The sequence below is a fragment of the Microtus oregoni genome, unplaced genomic scaffold (assembly GCF_018167655.1).
Source record: "Microtus oregoni isolate MIOR12 unplaced genomic scaffold, Mior012 000009F_ref0000495, whole genome shotgun sequence".
Lineage (NCBI taxonomy): Eukaryota > Metazoa > Chordata > Mammalia > Rodentia > Cricetidae > Microtus > Microtus oregoni.
In genome coordinates this window covers 34846324-34864514 of record NW_024543068.1, presented here as the reverse complement: position 1 = coordinate 34864514, position 18191 = coordinate 34846324, and the positions used below count along the sequence as shown (strand labels likewise).

Genomic DNA, 18191 nt, shown 5'->3' with positions numbered 1-18191 from the left:
CTGTTAATATTTAGTATGTATATACCATATGTTGTATGATGTTTTATTCTTTTAACTTTTTGAGGGACCAACCACCCAATTCCCAAATAATAACACATGGATCTTACTCTGCGTTATGAATGCCTGGCCTTAGCTTGGCTTGTTTCTTGCCAGCTGTTCTTGACCTACATTAACCCGTCTACCTCTTCCCTCTAGACTTTTACCTAACTTCTGTATATCTTACTTTTCTTCTTACTCCGGGGCTTGCTGTGTGGCTGGCCCCTGATGGCCTTCACTCATTGCTGCTTGTTCTCCCTCCTCCCAGATTTCTCCTTCTGTTTATCCTCTCTGCCTGGCAGCCCGGCCTATCCTTGCTCCTGCCTCACTATTCACCATGCTTCTCTTTATTAGACCATCAGTGTTTTAGACAGGCACAGTAACACAGCTTCACAGAGTTAAACAAATGCAGCATAAACTAAAGTCACACACCTGAAAATACTATTTCCCAACCTCCATATTTTCCTTCTGTCTCCATTCCTGCATACTTATTATTTCCCCTTCTTGGCTATTGTGAGAATGTCGTCAACCTGGCTGTGATCACTCCAGGGTCCTTCATTTCAGTTCTTATGGATAAATACCATTTATCCCAGCAGCAGGGGAGTTACTGCAAAGGACTTCCCGAGACCGTCCATAGACGATGCCAGCAGGATGTCAGCGAAGCATCCAGAGTGACTAGTCAATTGCCCATGTTACATGAACCTGCACACAGAAGGGCTGTATCGTATCATACCTGGGGGAATACCAAGATGTTCCATCTATTATATCCACAATGGTATAGAGTACGGAATTTCTTTTTTTTTTTTTGTTTTTTGTTTTTCGAGACAGGGTTTCTCTGTGGCTTTGGAGCCTGTCCTGGAACTAGCTCTTGTAGACCAGGCTGGTCTGGAACTCAGAGATACACCTGCCTCTGCCTCCTAAGTGCTGAAGTTAAAGGCGTGCGCCACCACTGCCGGCAAAAAAAAAAAAAAAAATGTAGTCCATACTGGCCTTGAACTTGTGATCCTCCTGCCTCAGCCTCCTTTAGCAAATCCTACCGGCATGCACCACCACAACCAGTGAGTCTACTTTTGAATAATCACTGGAGTCTCAAGTATTTTATATTGATCCACACAAGTTGATTCCTGAGTGTATTTTTAGTCTAACGATCCGGTTTCACTCTTTTGCATATGGGTATTACTTTCCTAGCATTTGTAGAAGAGATGAGCTGGTTGGATTTTTTTGTCAACTTGATATCAAGCACTAAGTTATGGGATCAACCTAAGTTTCACCAACAGAACAGATAGGAAAATTGATACACACACATAAAAACTAAAATGAAATATTTTTAAAGGAATAATGTGAGCAGGAGTAAGTATAAAAATTACTTCCAACATACCTAATATTCTCTAGTGCTACAGTTACCAAGCTAATCTACATTTCACTTCGATTAATCGGTGGCGGGCTCAAAGACTGAAATCTATTAAAGTAAAATTAAGTCTTCAAACAATTTAGACAGTAACATATGTATTTATATATACATATAAACATACAATGTATAAATGAAATCCTTATATAGGCATACAAATTCTCGACAGAAATAAATTATAAACATACAATAAAAATTAAGCTTAATTTAGCATAGTGGTTTCTTTTTTTAAATAACTAAAACACATTTATACTTTAACAAATTTTGGTCATTTGAATAGAAACTATTCTGATTGGTACATATTTTCCTATACAGCAATTCAACACACCCTGAGTTTCACTTCTCAATCTATGGTTAAATACATATAACACTACGAAATAAAGATGTTTAAAATAAAGAGCTGTACATCTTGGCGTCGAGTTCACTGACATTAGTCAAACAGTTCAGCTAGTTTACGTCATGGTGAAAGGACCTTATTGGTGAGGTAAGCCCTCTGCTCCAGCACAGACCGCCAACAGTGAGCAGAGAGCAGCACTGGCAATACTTTGCACAGGAGCAGCCTCGCTCGTGTTTCACTTCACTCTACAGCTTCTGTATCATCACCTGGAATTTGCCTGAAGAACAGAACAGAAAACAGGCATATTCATTTCCATTCAGGAAGTAGTTTCACTCAAAGAACTTGCTGTGTCAAAGGTCTTTTCGTACTCCTTAAGGTAGCCAATAAAGTCTATCCCATTGGACAGTTGTCTGTCCTTCCTACATCCTGGGTGTCCCCTCCCCGACCCCGTGTGTGTGTGTGTGTGTGTGTGTGTGTTTTCTGAGACAAGGAGGTCTCATTATGTAGCCCTGGCTTCGAGTTCACATGTAGACTAGACAAGCTTCGAACTCACAGATACTGCCTGCCTCTGCTTCCTCAGTGCTAGGGTTAAAGGCGTGAGTCACCATGCCTAGCAATTCTGAGTATTTCATTACTAATTTGTCAGTTAATAAAAAAGAAATCCAGTTGGGCAGTGGCTTCACACGCCTTTAATACCAACACTTGGGAGACAGAGACAGGAGGATATCTGTGAGTTCGAGGAAGCCTGGTACACAGACAGAGTTCCAGGATAGGTCCCAAAGTTACACAGAGAAACCCTGTCCTGGGGGGGGGGGGGGGGAAGGAAAAAGAAATAAAAAGGAAAAGAAAAGAAATATATTGAAACTCAATTAAATTTTGTTTTTGGTTAGTCCTTGAGTGAAAAGATATTACATATTACCAAAATAAATGTGAAATAAATGATACTAAAATGAAAGTTTCAGAATTTCTAGTTTCTTCTACATTTAAAAGAAACAGACCTGGAAAAAAAATGATGTAAAACATATGTAAGATAAACAAACTTACAGGCAGGCATTGAAGATACTTCAGCTGTTACAATACTTTTTATTCCCAAGTTTGACAAGCCACCTCTGATTAAGCCACATGTAAATGCTAGATACTAAAAAAACGAAAACATACAAAAAATATTAAGGATTTACTAAAACAATAAGGTATCGGTAAACAGGGAATTGATTTAAGCTGCGGTGTCAATACATCATTGCTGTATTTAAACAGGAGAATGAGAGAAGGGGAGGACAAGGAAGTGAGAGCAAGAGGAAAAGGCAGAGGTAATGAAGAATGAAGAGAATGAAGCTGTGAAGCTGGCTTTAATCCAGAAGCAGGCTGATCTCTGAGTTCAAGACCACACAACCTCTAACTAGAAAGAAACAGCATAGACATTGTAAAAAGGCAGTTGGAGTAAAGCTAACTGTACTAAAGCACATGGGCAAATGACTAAGCTTAACCAACCTGGGGCTGCAGAACAAGGCTTTGAATCTAGTGTAACCACAGAACAGCAACAGGTTAAGTTTAGGTCAAGAAACAACAGCGTTGGCCTGTGAGTGTTCTCCATGCTGTGCACAGGGATCTAACTAGACGCTTAGCGCAGCTAGCCACTTTAGCCTCCTTAATTTCTATCTTCTCGGCCTTCCTATCAATACTGCTGACTAAGCAAAGATCTCTGTGCTTCTTTTTCCTTTTTCCTCTTTGAGACCGGGTCTCAAGTAGTCAGTCAGGCCTCAAACTTCCTACTCCAGCTTCCGCCTCCCAAATACTGGGATTACAAGCATGTGCTGTCGCATCCAGCTTCCTACAACCAAACATCTCATCTTGTTTAAGACTTAAAGCGTAGCTATGAAGCTTGTCTGTGATCCTAGAACTCAGGAGGCTCAGGCAGGTGGATCACTACAAGTTGGAGACTAGCCTGGGCTTTGTAATAGGAGCTCTTAACTCAGCAGACATCAATTCAGTACCCCAGCAAGAAAAATCTTTAACTTATTCTTCACACCTGAAGAAAGTAAGGTGCCCCAAAGTTAAGTGGAAACTAAAAATAGTAAAATGTGAATAAAAAGAGCAATGATGTGTATGTGTGTGTGTATGTATGTATATTAACCATAAAAATGCTTGAAGCCTAACTTCATATGGTTCTAGCTCTGTGATTTCTACATCATAACTACACTATATTTGCAATCTATTTCAGATATAGGAGGGAAAATTTTATAAACAAAAAAGAGGGCACTATAATCCTTGTGACATGAAGGCAGAAGGAGGATATTAGGAGAAGACTTAGAAGGTCAGCATAAAGAAGGCAGACAAGGGGAGGGCGGTAGGCAAGGAGGACCTATAAGAAAAAAGCATACATGAAAGAAAAATCATGAAATCTTTGTATGATTTATCTTTGTATGGTAATTTGTAAAACTTAATAGAAAATTGAAGAATGGGGGCTGGAGAGATGGTTCAGTGGTTAAGAGCACTGGCTGCTCTTCCAAAGGTCCTGAGTTCAATTCCCAGCAACCACATGGTGGCTCACAACCATCTGTAATGAGATCTTGCGCCCTCCTCTGGTATGCAGGCGTACATGGAGGCAGAATGTTGTATACATAATAAATAAATAAATCTTTAAAAAAAAAAAAGAAAATGGAAGAATGAACAAATATTTACAGATAAGTAGCAAATTATACTTGCTTAGACACTTTAATTATCACACAGGAACGCTCACATTAAAATTTGTTATTCTGTCAGGCACAGTGACATAGGCCTTTAATATCAGCTGGCCCCAAACTGCCTACCACTGCCTTCCAAGTGATAGGAGAAAGGCATGAGCTGCCGCTGCTGCCACTGACAAACAGTTTACTAAAAGACATTCTTAACGTTCAGCTTAAGAAAAAATAGGGGGCCGGGCGATGGTGGCGCACGCCTTTAATCCCAGCACTCGGGAGGCAGAGGTAGGCGGATCTCTGTGAGTTCGAGACCAGCCTGGTCTACAGAGCTAGTTCCAGGACAGGCTCCAAAGCCACAGAGAAACCCTGTCTCGAAAAACCAAAAAAAAAAAAAAAAAAAAAAAAAATAGGGGGCTGGAGAGTTGGCTCAATGGTTAAGACCACTTGTTATTCTTGCAAAGGACAGGAATTCAATCCCCTGCACCCACATGGAAGCTCACCATCTCCTCAGACATCAGGCACCGAAATGGTGCACAATATAAAAGCAGGCAAAACACTCATACATGCAAAATAAGTAAATAAAAAGTCTAGAAAGAAAAAAAAAGATCTACTTTAAGAAAAAAAGGATTACTTAAGAACATGAGCATGGGCTCCTCAATGAGCTGCTGAAATTACTGTTTAATTTCAATCAGTTGTGATTGGCTTTGTAATTTTTCCTGTTATTCTAAATTTATTTGTTTTATTACAAAATCAAATTTTATTAATACCTTTGATGCATGTTCTAAATACTGTTTTCCCGCAGAGAGCTGAGTAAGCAGTCGAAATTTGTTGTCCTGAAGCACATATATGCCCTGTTTAACAACCAAAAAGCAAAATCAGAAGTCAATCTAGTGTTCAATCCTTAAAAATTACCTTACCCTAGGCGGGTGTAGTTTCCCATAGCTATGACTCCATCACAAAGTCAGCAGCCTGACCATAGAGTGAATAAATAAATAGATAAAATAGATAAGACAGGTAGATAAATAGACACATACAGCTATAGATAGATAGACAGACAGACAGACAGACAGACAGATAGACAGACAGGTGAATGGACCAATGAATAAATAAATAAAGATACAAACCAACCACTGCACACCCAAACAAGTTCTTTTATAAGATTCACTTCTTAAAATTGCCTGTGTGAGTAGTCGATCTTGGCACATACCATTAATCCCAGCACTTGGGAGGCAGAACCAGGCGGATCTCTATGAGTACAGGGTCAGATTAGTCTACAAAGGGAGTTCCAGGACAGCCAAGACTGTTACACAGAGAACCCTGCCTTGAAAAATTTAAAAAAAGCCGGGCGGTGGTGGCACACGCCTTTAATCCCAGCACTCAGGAGGCAGAGGCAGGCGGATCTCTGTGAGTTCGAGACCAGCCTGGTCTACAAGAGCTAGTTCCAGGACAGGCTCCAAAACCACAGAGAAACCCTGTCTCGAAAAAGCAAAAAAAAAATAAAAAAAAAATCTGTTTGTGAAAATGTGTACATCAGTGTAGCTGCTCACTGAGGTAAGAAAAGACATCAGATAGATCTTCCGGAGCTGGAACTACAGGCAGCTATGAGTGCCTGACAGTGATTCTAGGAACTGAACTCGGGTCCTCTGTTAGAACAGCACAAGCTCTTAACTGAGCCATCTCTCTAGTCAAACCAAAGCAGGCTATTTAAGAGTTAAATATGGTCTACAAATGAGACTTTAGAAATTATTCTAGCAGGGTGGTGGTGGTGCACACCTTTAATACCAGCACTGGGAGGCAGAGGCAGGCAGATCTCTGTGAATTTGAGGCCAGCCTGGGCTACAAAAGCTAGTTCCAGGACAGGCTCCAAAGCCAAAAAAAAAAAATCAGAAATTATTCTAAAGATATAAATACTATATAGTTCTGAATACTATCATATTTCTGAATAAAAATGAACAATCCTACACCAATTGCTCTGTTGTGCTACATTCTACAAATTTTGTTTTTCCCAGTTCTAACAGTTTTATTGAAAAATATGTTTTGGAAAAGAAGATCCATTTTATCATTTCTAGTCAGTGGAATGAAGAGCTGTGTCCAGGGACCCTTCACTAACGCTAAAAAGGACCTTGTTTTGTCCACCTCTATTCACAGACCCAGTCAGGGAACAAACTTGTGGTCAGTGAGTTATTCAGGTTTAACCCAGACTGATCTCTTTCTCACTGAATCACCGCCATGAATGACGTTCCTGCCAACCTGAATGTAGAAAGCCCCAGGTATAAAAATACCAAAAATGAGGTGTCCCTTTGCCCACAGATAGAGGCTACTTTTTGTTTTGTTGCACATACCACCATGCCCAGCTGGGCTTTTATTTTTAATTATATGTTTATAGTTATGTGTGTGTACATGCATGTGGATTCCCAAAGAAGCCAGACACAACACACTGAATCCTCCTGGAACTAAAATATTGAGAGCTTGTGAGACATCTGTCATGGGCTCTGGGAACTAGACTCATGTCCTCTAGAAGAGCAATGAATGCTCTTCTAACTTAGTGGTAACTTAGTGGTTACCACTGAGTCATCTTTCCAGCCCTCATTTGCTACTTTTTATTGGGGGGGGGGTGGTTCAAGACAGGGTTTCTCTATGTCACCTGGAACTCATTCTGTGGACCATGCTGGCCACGAACTCAAGAGATCCATTTGCCTCTGCCTCTTGATGCTACAGTTTAAATTTTAACACAGCTTATGTAATTAGAGGAAGGAAACAGTTATAGTTAATGATAACTACGCTCTTCCTTATTTCCTTTACCCTACTAGAGAAAAAGACTTAACAATATTATTAGAAAAACATGAAGTTTATCCCCCCCCCCCCGAACGAAAGAGTCCTAGGTGAGTGGAGAGACAGACGGCTCAGCTATTAGGATCACCTACTACATTTGCATAGGACCCAGGTTCAGGGCCAGCAGGAACACTGACGCTCACAGACTTCTGTAACTCCAGCTGCAAAAAATCCGGCAGCCTCTTATGGCCACTGTATGCACCTGGTGCTCTCATATACATAAAAAATTCTCAAAGAATTTAATTTAAATAAGTAAATTAAGGGCCAACAAAAATAGCTCAGCATGTAAAAGCACTTGTGCACAAGCCTCACAATCTCTTCTGGATCCTGGAAACCTCAGTAGGAGAAGTATGAGCCACGCAAGCAGCTACATTACCACACACATCATACACAAGCATAGGATAGTAAATACTTGATAAAAAGGACATTCACAGTAAGTGACTTTCAGAAAATAGGTCTTCAACTCAACAAAGAACAGATTTATCTAAATACCTGATGATTTGTCCTTAGATTATCAATTTGTTTCTTGAATACTGTAGTCCAAAAATCTTTACATATGAACTTCATGATGTCTAATTCATCCTTGAACCTTGCAGTATCTTTCGTAAACCTAAAAAGATCAACTTGAAGTAATACAATATATTTCTTCCAAAGGAAACAAAGGAGGAAGTTTTTTCTAAGAAGAAGCAAATTATTTACTAATTTCTAAATGCCACCAGCACTAGACATTTACTGACAGTCACACAGGGATAAACCAAGCAAAGCCCATCTCATCTCTGTTATGTAATCACGGGGCTCAGGAGTCTATTTATTAGTCAGTCATACTTTCAGTCATAATCCAAATTAGCACATGAAAAAAACAAAAATGACGCAAGTGAGCATGGTGGTTTGTGCTATAATCCAAGCACTCTAGAGGCTGAAGTAAGGTCTCCACAGGTCTGCGTCCCAACCTGGACTATACGAGTTCCAGGGCAGGGTGGAACACTGGGATACAGTATGAAACTCTATCTCAACAAGAAAAACAAGGAAAGAAAAGACAGAAAGTCAGGCAGTGGTGGCGCACGCCTTTAATCCCAGCACACAGGAGGCAGATGCAGGCAGATCTCTGTGAGTCTGAGGCCAGCCTGGTTTACAGAGCAAGTTACAGGACAACCAAGGTTAACACACAGAAACACTGTCTCGAAACCCCCTGCCCAAAAAGTAAGCATAACTGGAGTGTTTTATGTAAAATATAATCTATCTAAATTAAACTATTTAGATATTCAGAAAGGAATACAAAAAAGCAAAGATATGAACATAGACTTCAAGGCATTTCTATGCCTATTCAGTTAAACAAAATTCCATTCCGGTTTTTAAAAACCAAAAAGCCCTAAGCAGAATATGCAATGAGACTGTACATAGGAATTTCAATATATTAGTCCTTTCATGGGGAAAAAAAATCACCTATGTAAAATAGGTCTTTCTCAATTATGAAAACAAGGAAAACTGGGCACAGTAGAGAATGGTTATAATCCCAGCGACAGCAGGAATAATAAGTCTGAAGACAATCTGGGTCACATAACAGGGCCATGTTCATAAACAAAAAAACAAATGCCTGAATAACAGACTTAAAGTAGCATCAGATCTAAAGAGAATTGTTTTTCCAGTGATGGAACCCAGGGCCTCACACTCACTAAAATACCAGCAGCCTCTTAGGAGCATGTTCAACTTATCATCCACAAACAGAAAAGAATTAAAAACAAAACATCTCAAGCTTCTGTAATGATCTTAAATTGATCGGTGTTTATAACCTACCTGGAAGAAAATTTTCAAATCCATACTGCTCACCTTTCTATCAATCCTTGTCCCACTCGAAACCCCATGTTTTCCAGCTTAGTAATACATCGTCCATTTTCCTATCAAAAAAAAAATTGAATACTCTTAGAGTTCTAAGACATTTGTATTTTAAAACAATGAACTAGAAATCAGAGGCCAGGAAGATGGCTTAACAGGTAAAGGTATTTACCACCACCAACCCTGATGACTAAAGGAGAGAAAGAACTCTAGGAGTTCTCTGACCTCCACGTGTGCCCTGTGCACTATGACATGCACATGGCACACTCGGGGACATGGACATACACACAAACTAAATTTTTTTAATCAATATCTTTTTTTTAAAGATTTATGTATTATGTACAGAGTGTTCTGCCTGCAAGTATGCCTACAGAGAAGAGGACATCAGATCTTATTGCAGATGGTTGTAAGCCACCATGTGGTTGCTGGGAATTGAACTCAGGACCTCTGGAAGAGCACAAAGTGCTCTTAAACCCAGAGCCATCTCTCCCTCCCAATCAGTACCTTTTCTATATACCACTTACAAAGAAAGAAATCGGGGGAGGGGCAATTCACAATTACTTTAAAGGTAGAAAAGGCTCACAATAAAAACTTTAACAACTTTCTATTTAAATGTTTTAAGCATTTTTTTCTATTTTTATATTTATTTTATCTTTATGTACATTGGTGTTTTGAGGGTGTCAGATCTTGGAGTTACAGACAGTTGTGAGCTGCCATGTGGGTGCTCGAATTGAACCAGAGTCCTCTGGAAGAACAACTAGTGCTCTTAACCAGTCCTTGCTATAAGTACTTTGAGGGGGCCATCACGGCACACAAGCAGAAGTAAGAGGACAGTTTATAGACATTAGTTCTCTTTCCCCATATGAATTCAACTCAGTTCCTCAGGCTTGGCGGCAGGCACCTTTGTAAGTCAGCAACTCAACAGCCCTAAATTTGACTTACATGTAGTGTGTGTAGCATGTGCACGCCATACTCACATGCACACGTGGGAGTCAGAGGACAAAGAGTTGGCTCCAACTCAATTTGTGTGAGTTGTGAGTATGGCACACACACGCACACAGACACACACACACTGACACACTTGAATGAAGTTACACCATTTTAGGAGATAAAGCTCACCCCAGAGCCACAGGCTAAGGAAAACCTCAGTGCCAGGTGTGGGACACCGCTCTGAGAGCTGCTGCTAAGAGGAGTCCAGGAGACTTTCCAAAACAATCCCTTGTCCTTGGCTGCCTCCCAGGACCTGATGAAGACACAACATACTTCATGCACAGAGTTTGGATGAATTGGGCTGGAACGAATTAGAAGTATACTCCCTGAAGGCTAGCTACCACAGTATCCAAATATGATATGTAAACTGCCAAGGGAGAAAGCAATCAACAGTCCTACCCAGCTGGGATGCCTAAAAACCACAGCAAATACCAGCATAGCAGAATGTCCCAGAGGGTACAACAGTGGCACTTATGTCTTGGGGGTAACCAGCAACCACCTAATTGGACATAAGCCCTGTTCAAGAGGAAGGAACTCATGCCTGAAACGATGATCCTAGCCTGTGAAGTCATGAACTCCAGAGGAGAACCTCCACTGCCCTTTTCCTAAGCCAGTACAATTTCTTTTTTTTTTTTTTTTTTTGCCAGTACAATTTCTAACTGCACTCTTGATACTTACTTTATACCTACACGTGTTTCTTCTGCAGCAGACGGAGACCATTACAGAAACACAACCGTAAGACAGAGAAGACAACTGACTGTGACCTGCCCAATGCCAACTGACACATTCACAATGCAAGCCCTATACATAAGGCTCAGGGAGGGGCTGGAGAGATGGCTCAGTGGTTGAGAGCATTGCCTGCTCTTCCAAAGGTCCTGAGTTCAATTCCCAGCAACCACATGGTGGCTCACAACCATCTGAAATAAGATCTGATGCTCTCTTCTGGCCTGCAGGCAGACACACAACAGAATATTGTATACATAATAAATAAATAAATATTTAAAAAAAAACTCAGGGAATATGGGGAGGGCACTGCAAGAACCAGAGGACCAGAGTGACAAAGAGACTTTGTCGTGCCTCCTGTATATGACAGGGAAGCTGCACTGGTAAACTCTCAATAACAGTCACCTAAACAAGACCTACACAGTAACAATACCAGCTGACATGTCAACAGACGGGAGACCTCACAGGCCCCGCCCCTAAATGAGGAGCTATGAGCAATTAGGGACTGCAGAACTAGGGAGAATCAGTCTTCTTGAGGGAGGAGTCCCTTACAGGTTGTCCAGTCCCAAGTAGTCAGCCCTGAACAATACATACAATACTACAGCCCTAAACAACACTAAAAGAACTTAGTAGGGTGTGTGTGTGTGTGTGTGTGTGAATAATAACTAAGAATAGGTCATGTTTGAAAGTGGGACATGGGATAAGTTGGAAGAGAAAAAACAAGTGGAAATGGTGCAAAAACAGTACTAATGCACCAAATTCTCAAAAAAATTAATTAAAAAAATAAAGCTGATGAAACGAAGAAAAAAAGAAGGCAGTAGATGAAATACCTCTCATGTTCATGGATTAGAACATATACTGTGGAAGTCGGCACCCAACCCCTATCAAAATTCTAGTAACATCCTCACAGAACCAGACAAATGAAACCTAAACACTGTATCAGATTCACATAAACCAAAGCAATCCTGAGTGGAAAGAGTAATGCTAGAGACATCACAATATCTGATTTTCTATTACACTCCAGTTCTACTGTATTGAGTACAATACAGCATGATATTGGCACAAGTACAGAGACCAATCCCAGAAACAAACTCACACAGCCACAGCTGATTCTTCATAAAAATAGCAAAAACATACATTAGTGAACAAAGCTGGGGATGCAGCTAAATGACAAAACACTTTCCCATAAGACCCTGGTACAATCCCTAACATCTGGGGTGTGTGCGGGGGGTGGGGTGAAATCCCTGAAAAAACTGGATTGTTCAAGGTAAAAAAAAATGAAAATAGATCTCTAGCTCTGCACAAAAATAAATTCAAGGGACTGGAGAGATGGCTCAGCGGTTAAGAGCATTGCCTGCTCTTCCAAAGGTTCTGAGTTCAATTCCCAGCAGCCACATGGTGGCTTACAACCATCTATAATGAGGTCTGGTGCCCTCTTCTGGCCTGTAGGAATACACACAGACAGAATATGGTATACATAATAAATAAATAAATAAATAGTTATAGTTTTCCTTAGTTATGAAAAAAGATAAAATAGATGTAAATATTGTAACTTTTACTTGATAACTGTTTTGTTATATGTAATTTTGCTATGTTAAAGTTAAAGCCTTTTTTTGTTTAAACAGAAAAAGGGGAAGTGATGTGGGAGTGTCATATATCAATCTGTTGATTTCATTGGTTAAAAAAATAAAGAAACTGCTTGGCTGGCCCTCATAGGTTAGAACATAGGTGGGTGGAGTAAACAGAACAGAATGCTGGGAGGAAGAGGAAGTGAGCTCAGACTCAACAGCTCTCCTCTCCGGAGCAGACACCTCAGAAGAGACGCCATGCCCCGCTCCCGCAGACACACGCAATGAAGCTCCGACCCAGGATGGATGTAGGCTAGAATCTTCCCGGTAAGACCGGTGCTCACAGATTATTAGAGATGGGTTGATCGGGATATCAGAATTAGCCAGTAAGGGCTAGAGCTAAAGGGCCAAGCAGTGTTTAAATGAAACAATTTGTGTGTTGTTATTTCGGGGCATAAGCTAGCAGGCGACCGGGGTGCTGGGGACGCAGCGCCGCCGCTCCAATTACTACACACAACTCCTGCACCTGTGGCTCAGGGAACGTTGCCAAGGAAGTTTGCTGTGAGACTGTCTTCTAGAAATGTCAGAAGCTACACCCATGAAGGCTCACTTGACACATCACGATATTTTTCTCTTAAGAGCTAGAACTACCCCTAAACCTAAAACAACAGCAGGGGGCTAAGAGAGAAGACTTAGCCATTAGGAGCTCTTCCAGAGGACCTGGGTTCAATTCCCAGCACCCATACGGCAGCTCACAACTGTCTGTAACTGCAGCTCTAGGAGATCTGATGCTCTCATCTGACCACCTTAGGTACTGCATAGATACAATGTGTGTGTGTGTGTGTGTGTGTGTACAAGCAAAATATCCAAACACATTTTAAAAGTTTTTAAATTAAAAAATGGAAAAAGAAGTCATTGAAATGGCTCAGTAGGTAAAGGTGCTTGCTAGCAAGAGTGGAGACCTAAGCTGATTCCTGGAACCCACGGAAAGAAGTAAAGAGTTGACTGTACCGAGTTCTCCTCTCACAGGCATACGGTGTCACAGCTACCAGGAGCAAAATTAGTATGCAGACAACACCCTTACATACAAAATAAAATAAAAATAAGAATGTTAAAAAGATTTATATTTTGTTTAAAAATATACTTTTGTAACAAAGACAATCTCACAGGGGGGCTGGAAAGATGGCTCAGCGGTTAAGAGCACTGCCTGCTCTTCCAGAGGTCCTGAGTTCATTTCCCAGCAACCACATGGTGGCTCACAGTCAGCTGTAGTAACTGTAGTAAGATCTGGTGCCCTCTTCTGGCCTGCAGGCACACATGCAGACAGAACACTGTATACATAAGGAATAAATAAATTAAAAAAAAAAAAAACAACAATCTCACAGCATCACTGTCACCTGATAATAACATACGGGCCACCAAAACAGTTTGTCACCTGATAATAACATACGGGCCACCAAAACAGTTTGTCACCTGATAATAACATACGGGCCACCAAAACAGTTTGCATGTGTCTCAGACTGTGCTCACAACCACTGTCACCTTCTCAACCTCTGGATTCCTCGGCCATCTCTAGCTGGAAACATTTTGTAGCATGATCCGACTCTGTTGCTTTCTCAACTTTGAGAATGTTTTCTGCACCATCTAATGGAGGTCCATGTACTCATCAAAGGCGGTAACAGCGCTATCTGATCCATCCGCATGCTTGCTTGCTCAGACAGCCACGCCTGAATCTGAGACCTATTTTGCAAGTGTTTGAAAATGAAATTAATGGGCCACTGTTCACCATAGCGTAAGTCACAGAGGCCACTGGAGTGGGAAAGTCTCCTCAGAAAGTAACTTAAAAAATAAAAATCAGGCAGCATGGTGGCACACACCTCTAATTCCAGCACTCCCAGGCAAGAGAGCTCTGGGAGTTCGAGGCAAGGATGGTCCACACAGTGAGTCCAAGCCAGTCAGAATTGAATACTGAAACACTCAATTATCATCGTTGTCATCATTGTTGCTCCCTGTCGATTTTCCCCTCCCAACTACAAATACACTGAAACAGGTAAACAATTAAAAACTTTTGGGGTTTTTGTTTATTTATAAGGATCTGTTGTGAGCAGAACAACTATGTTTGCATTATTTTGGGCTAACCCACTGAAAAAGTGAAGAAAAAGTAGTAAGATGAAAAAGGCAGTGGTGGGGCACATCTTTAATCCCAGCACTCTGGAGGCAGAGGCAAGCGAATGTCTGTGAGTTCAAGGCAAGCCTGGTCTACAGAGTGAAGTTCCAGGACAGTCAGAGCTGTTATACAGAGAAACCCTGTGTCAAAAGAAAAAAAGGGAGAGAGGGAGGGAGGGAGGAAAAGGAGTGGATTTCGTGATAAAAATAAAGGAATGAATGTATTATTAATTGTTTGGGGGTGAGAAAAGCCTAAATGTAAGTTTAGGGCAAATAACAAATGTGTAAAGGTGGAGGGCATCTGTTATAGATAGGTATAATTAGAAACAGGATCTGAGCTCGGCAGTGGTGGTACTTGCCACTCGGAGGCAGCACTGAGGAGGCAGAGGCAGGTGGACATCTGTGAGTTCAAGGTCAGTCTGGTGAACAGAGTGAGTTCCTGGACAGTTAGAGCTGTTACAGAGAAACCCTGTCTCAAAAAAAACAATAAATAAATAAATAGCAAGAAAGAAGAAGTAGAATCTGAGGAGGCTGCTGTGGTGGCTCGGCACTAACAAGCACTAGCTGTTCTTCCAACAGCTCACCACTGTCTGTACCTCGAGTTCCAGGGACTATGAAGCCCCCTTCTGGCTCTGTGGCATTGGGCATGCATGGACTGCACAGGCATACATGCAGGCTAAGTATCCATACAAATAAATTTAAAAATTTTGAAGGCCAGGTGTGGTGTCACACGCTTTTAATCCCAGCCCTTGGGAGGTAGAGTTTTGGGCCATCCTGGTAACACTGAAGCTCCAGGTCAACCAGGGCTACACTGTGAGACCCTGTCTCTAAAAAACCAAAACCCTCAGTTTCAATCATCTTCTTAATGGTATTTTTATTTATGCCATGCCCACCTTTCTTATAGTTTACAATTTGTCAGCACCGTTCCTTAAGTGTCCTAGAAATTAAACCTGCATATAACTCAATAGTCTCCGTACCTCTTCTCTTCATCCCCTTACTAACCGTGCATCTCTCCAACCCACATGCTTTATCTCCACGGGATTTTACCTCCATTCCCATATTTAACCAAAGCTTAGAGTCCACCTAAGAGTCCACCTCCCTACCTCTTAAGCCTCCTCTCTGCTCTCTTATCTGTTTTAGTTCAATCATCCCCTGCCCTGACTCCTGCAATAATACATCTCCTCACTACAAAGATCTTGCTCTAGTCCACACACTGAGCTATCTTCATAACAAGCAAATGGACCACTCCATTCCCTAACTTTAAGTCCCCCACTGAGAAACATCTGGAAAACAGAGGCAGGCATATCTCTGTGAGTTTGAAACCAGCCGGGTCTACAAATAGCAAGTTTCAGGCCAGTCAGAGATATACAGTAAGACCTTGTCTCAAAACAAAGTCCTCACTCTTTCCTAACTCTGTGACTGTAACCAGGATGCTTTCCTTCCCTGGCCTTCACCCTCTTTATCAGCAGCATTAAAGAAGGGGCTCCTGCCAGGTGTGTCAGCACATGCCTTTAACACCAGCACTAGGGACGCAGAGTTAAGAGGATCTCTGCGAGTTCCGCTCCAGCCTGATCAACATATCGAGTTCCAGCCAAACCAGGAATGGGTTTTTTTAAAAAAGAAAAAGGAAAAAAGGCCTGTTGACCTGACCATAACTTCAGACTGTCTCATTTTCTAAAATCCGATAACATTCTGTGATTTTATGCCTAACTGCGACCCAATACTTTAATCATTAAATTCCAGTCCCACTCGATGCTTTCTAAAAGAATCATGAGGAAATAAGAACTTCCACATCCGATGTAACTTCCATAAGGATGGGGCCACTGTGTCATTCAATATTAACTATTAGCCAAACTCCGAAAACAAGCTCTGATATAATGAACACCAAATATTTTAGGTAATTAATTTGTGTTTTCATAATTACTGCTAAAAATCTTACAAGGTTTCCTATGCTTTAACGCCAAGGTTCATCACGGTTCGGCCCTGGAATTGTGTGGAGTGGTATTCTGAGTCAAGAGATGAAAGAGTCTCTCTGGGATGGCGGTACTGGGCCTCTCCAAGTGCTGGGCGAGCCAGGAAATTTAAGCAGATATGCCAAAATCAGCTGCTCTCCAGCAAATCCTCATAGGGCCAATTATAAAAAAAAAAATTAAAAAAGCATACTGTACCCCAAACTGAAGACACAAAACAGAAAGGGATGCGAGACTAACTTGGGGCAGACAGCCGAGACACAGGTTATATGCTTGTGGGATGCCTCGAGGTGGACCAATTCGGTCTAACCTAATAGGCGCCTGCGGCCACGAAACGGGAGAAGAACGGAAGAGTCCCGCAGGATCCCGGGGTGCGTCCCGCAGGATCCCGGGGTGCGTCCCGCAGGATCCCAGGGAGCATCCCGCAGGGCCCCGGGGTGCATCCCGCAAGATCCCGGGGTGCGTCCCGCAGGATCCCAGAGTACGTGGCAGCACTCACCACTTCCCCCTGCTCGGCGGACTTGTACACTCCGGACACCATCTCGTTATGGAGAAGCAAAAACAAGGCCTCGTCCGCCATTTCCCGCCGATGCCTCCAGTGCCGAGTCGGCTCCAATTTAGTGCGGGACTCACGGTTCCCGTTAGCCCGCCCTGGTGGCCTGCGCCGGACCCCTTGAGCAGCGGCCTAACCCCGCTGCCAAGGCCGCGGAAGGCCGCCGTGGACCGACCGCGCCCCTCCCCAGGGCCGCCGCCACTGGGCCCCGAGACGCTGTGACAGCTCCACACCCCGCCAAGACTAGGGCGCCGGGAGCGGGGCGTGAGCAATTTCCGGTCTGGGGGTGAGCGACTTCCGGTGTTCTGCCGGGCTCTGGGAGGGGGTGATGAAGGAGTTGCTACCGACTAACCCAGGTTCTCACCAGGACGAGGCAGAGTCGAGGTGCCCTAGGGCTGGAGGGTAAACCCAAGGGGTCTGCCTTGAAAGTGGAGCGTAGTGATTCATGCATGTAATCCCACCCAGCACGCTGAGGCAGGAGGATTGCCTTGAGTTTGAGACCAGCATAAATTACAAAATGAGACCTCTGTCAAAAATAAATAAATAAATACATTGCAGAAAATCTGTTTGGGCAGGCTGTGGTAGCTCACATGCCTTTAATCCCAGCACTCGAGAGGCAGAGGCAGGAGGATCTCTTTGAGTTGGAGACCTACCTTGTCTACAGAACGAATTCTACGATAGGGTCCAAAGCTAAACAGAGAAACCCTGTCTCCAGAAACAAAACAAACAAAAATGTTTCTGCTATCTCGGTGTTAATTATAAAACGTGGGCCGGGGCTGGAGAGATGGCTCAATGGTTAAGAACATTGCCTGCTCTTCCAAAGGTCCTGAGTTCAATTCCCAGCAACCACATGGTGGCTCACAACCATCTGTAATGGGGTCTAGTGCCCTCTTCTGGCCTGCAGGCATACATGCACACAGAATACTGTATATATAATAAACAAATAAATAAATATTAAAAAAATAAATAAATAAATAAAACGTGGGCCGGAGGGATGGCTGGGTGGTTAAGAGAACTTAAACTCGGTTCTCAGCATTAAGTGCCTCTCGACTGCCTGTAAGTCCAGCTACAGGGGAGGATCTGATTCCTTTGGCCAC

General features: G+C 42.3%; 1 protein-coding gene across 1 annotated transcript; it reads right to left on the bottom strand.

Moving 5' to 3' along the window:
- Positions 1 to 1022: 1022 nt before the first annotated feature.
- Trappc6b (trafficking protein particle complex subunit 6B) lies at positions 1023 to 17350 on the bottom strand. Its single transcript, XM_041657916.1, has 6 exons — positions 17041 to 17350; positions 9119 to 9186; positions 7784 to 7901; positions 5227 to 5310; positions 2826 to 2919; positions 1023 to 2058 (listed from the first exon to the last, which is right to left on the bottom strand). Exons 1-6 carry the CDS (start codon positions 17119 to 17121, stop codon positions 2027 to 2029), a joined length of 477 nt encoding a protein of 158 aa, XP_041513850.1. The 5' UTR covers positions 17122 to 17350; the 3' UTR covers positions 1023 to 2026.
- Positions 17351 to 18191: the final 841 nt, after the last annotated feature.

Coding starts and splice junctions, on each gene's coding strand:
- Trappc6b (XM_041657916.1), bottom strand. CDS start 17,121: ATGGCGGACGAGGCCTTGTTTTTGCTTCTCCATAACGAGATGGTGTCC. Junction 7,902..9,118: donor GGACAAGGATTGATAGAAAG/GTGAGCAGTATG, acceptor TGATCTTTTTAG/GTTTACGAAAGATACTGCAA. Junction 2,920..5,226: donor ATTTAGAACATGCATCAAAG/GTATTAATAAAA, acceptor TCGTTTTTTTAG/TATCTAGCATTTACATGTGG.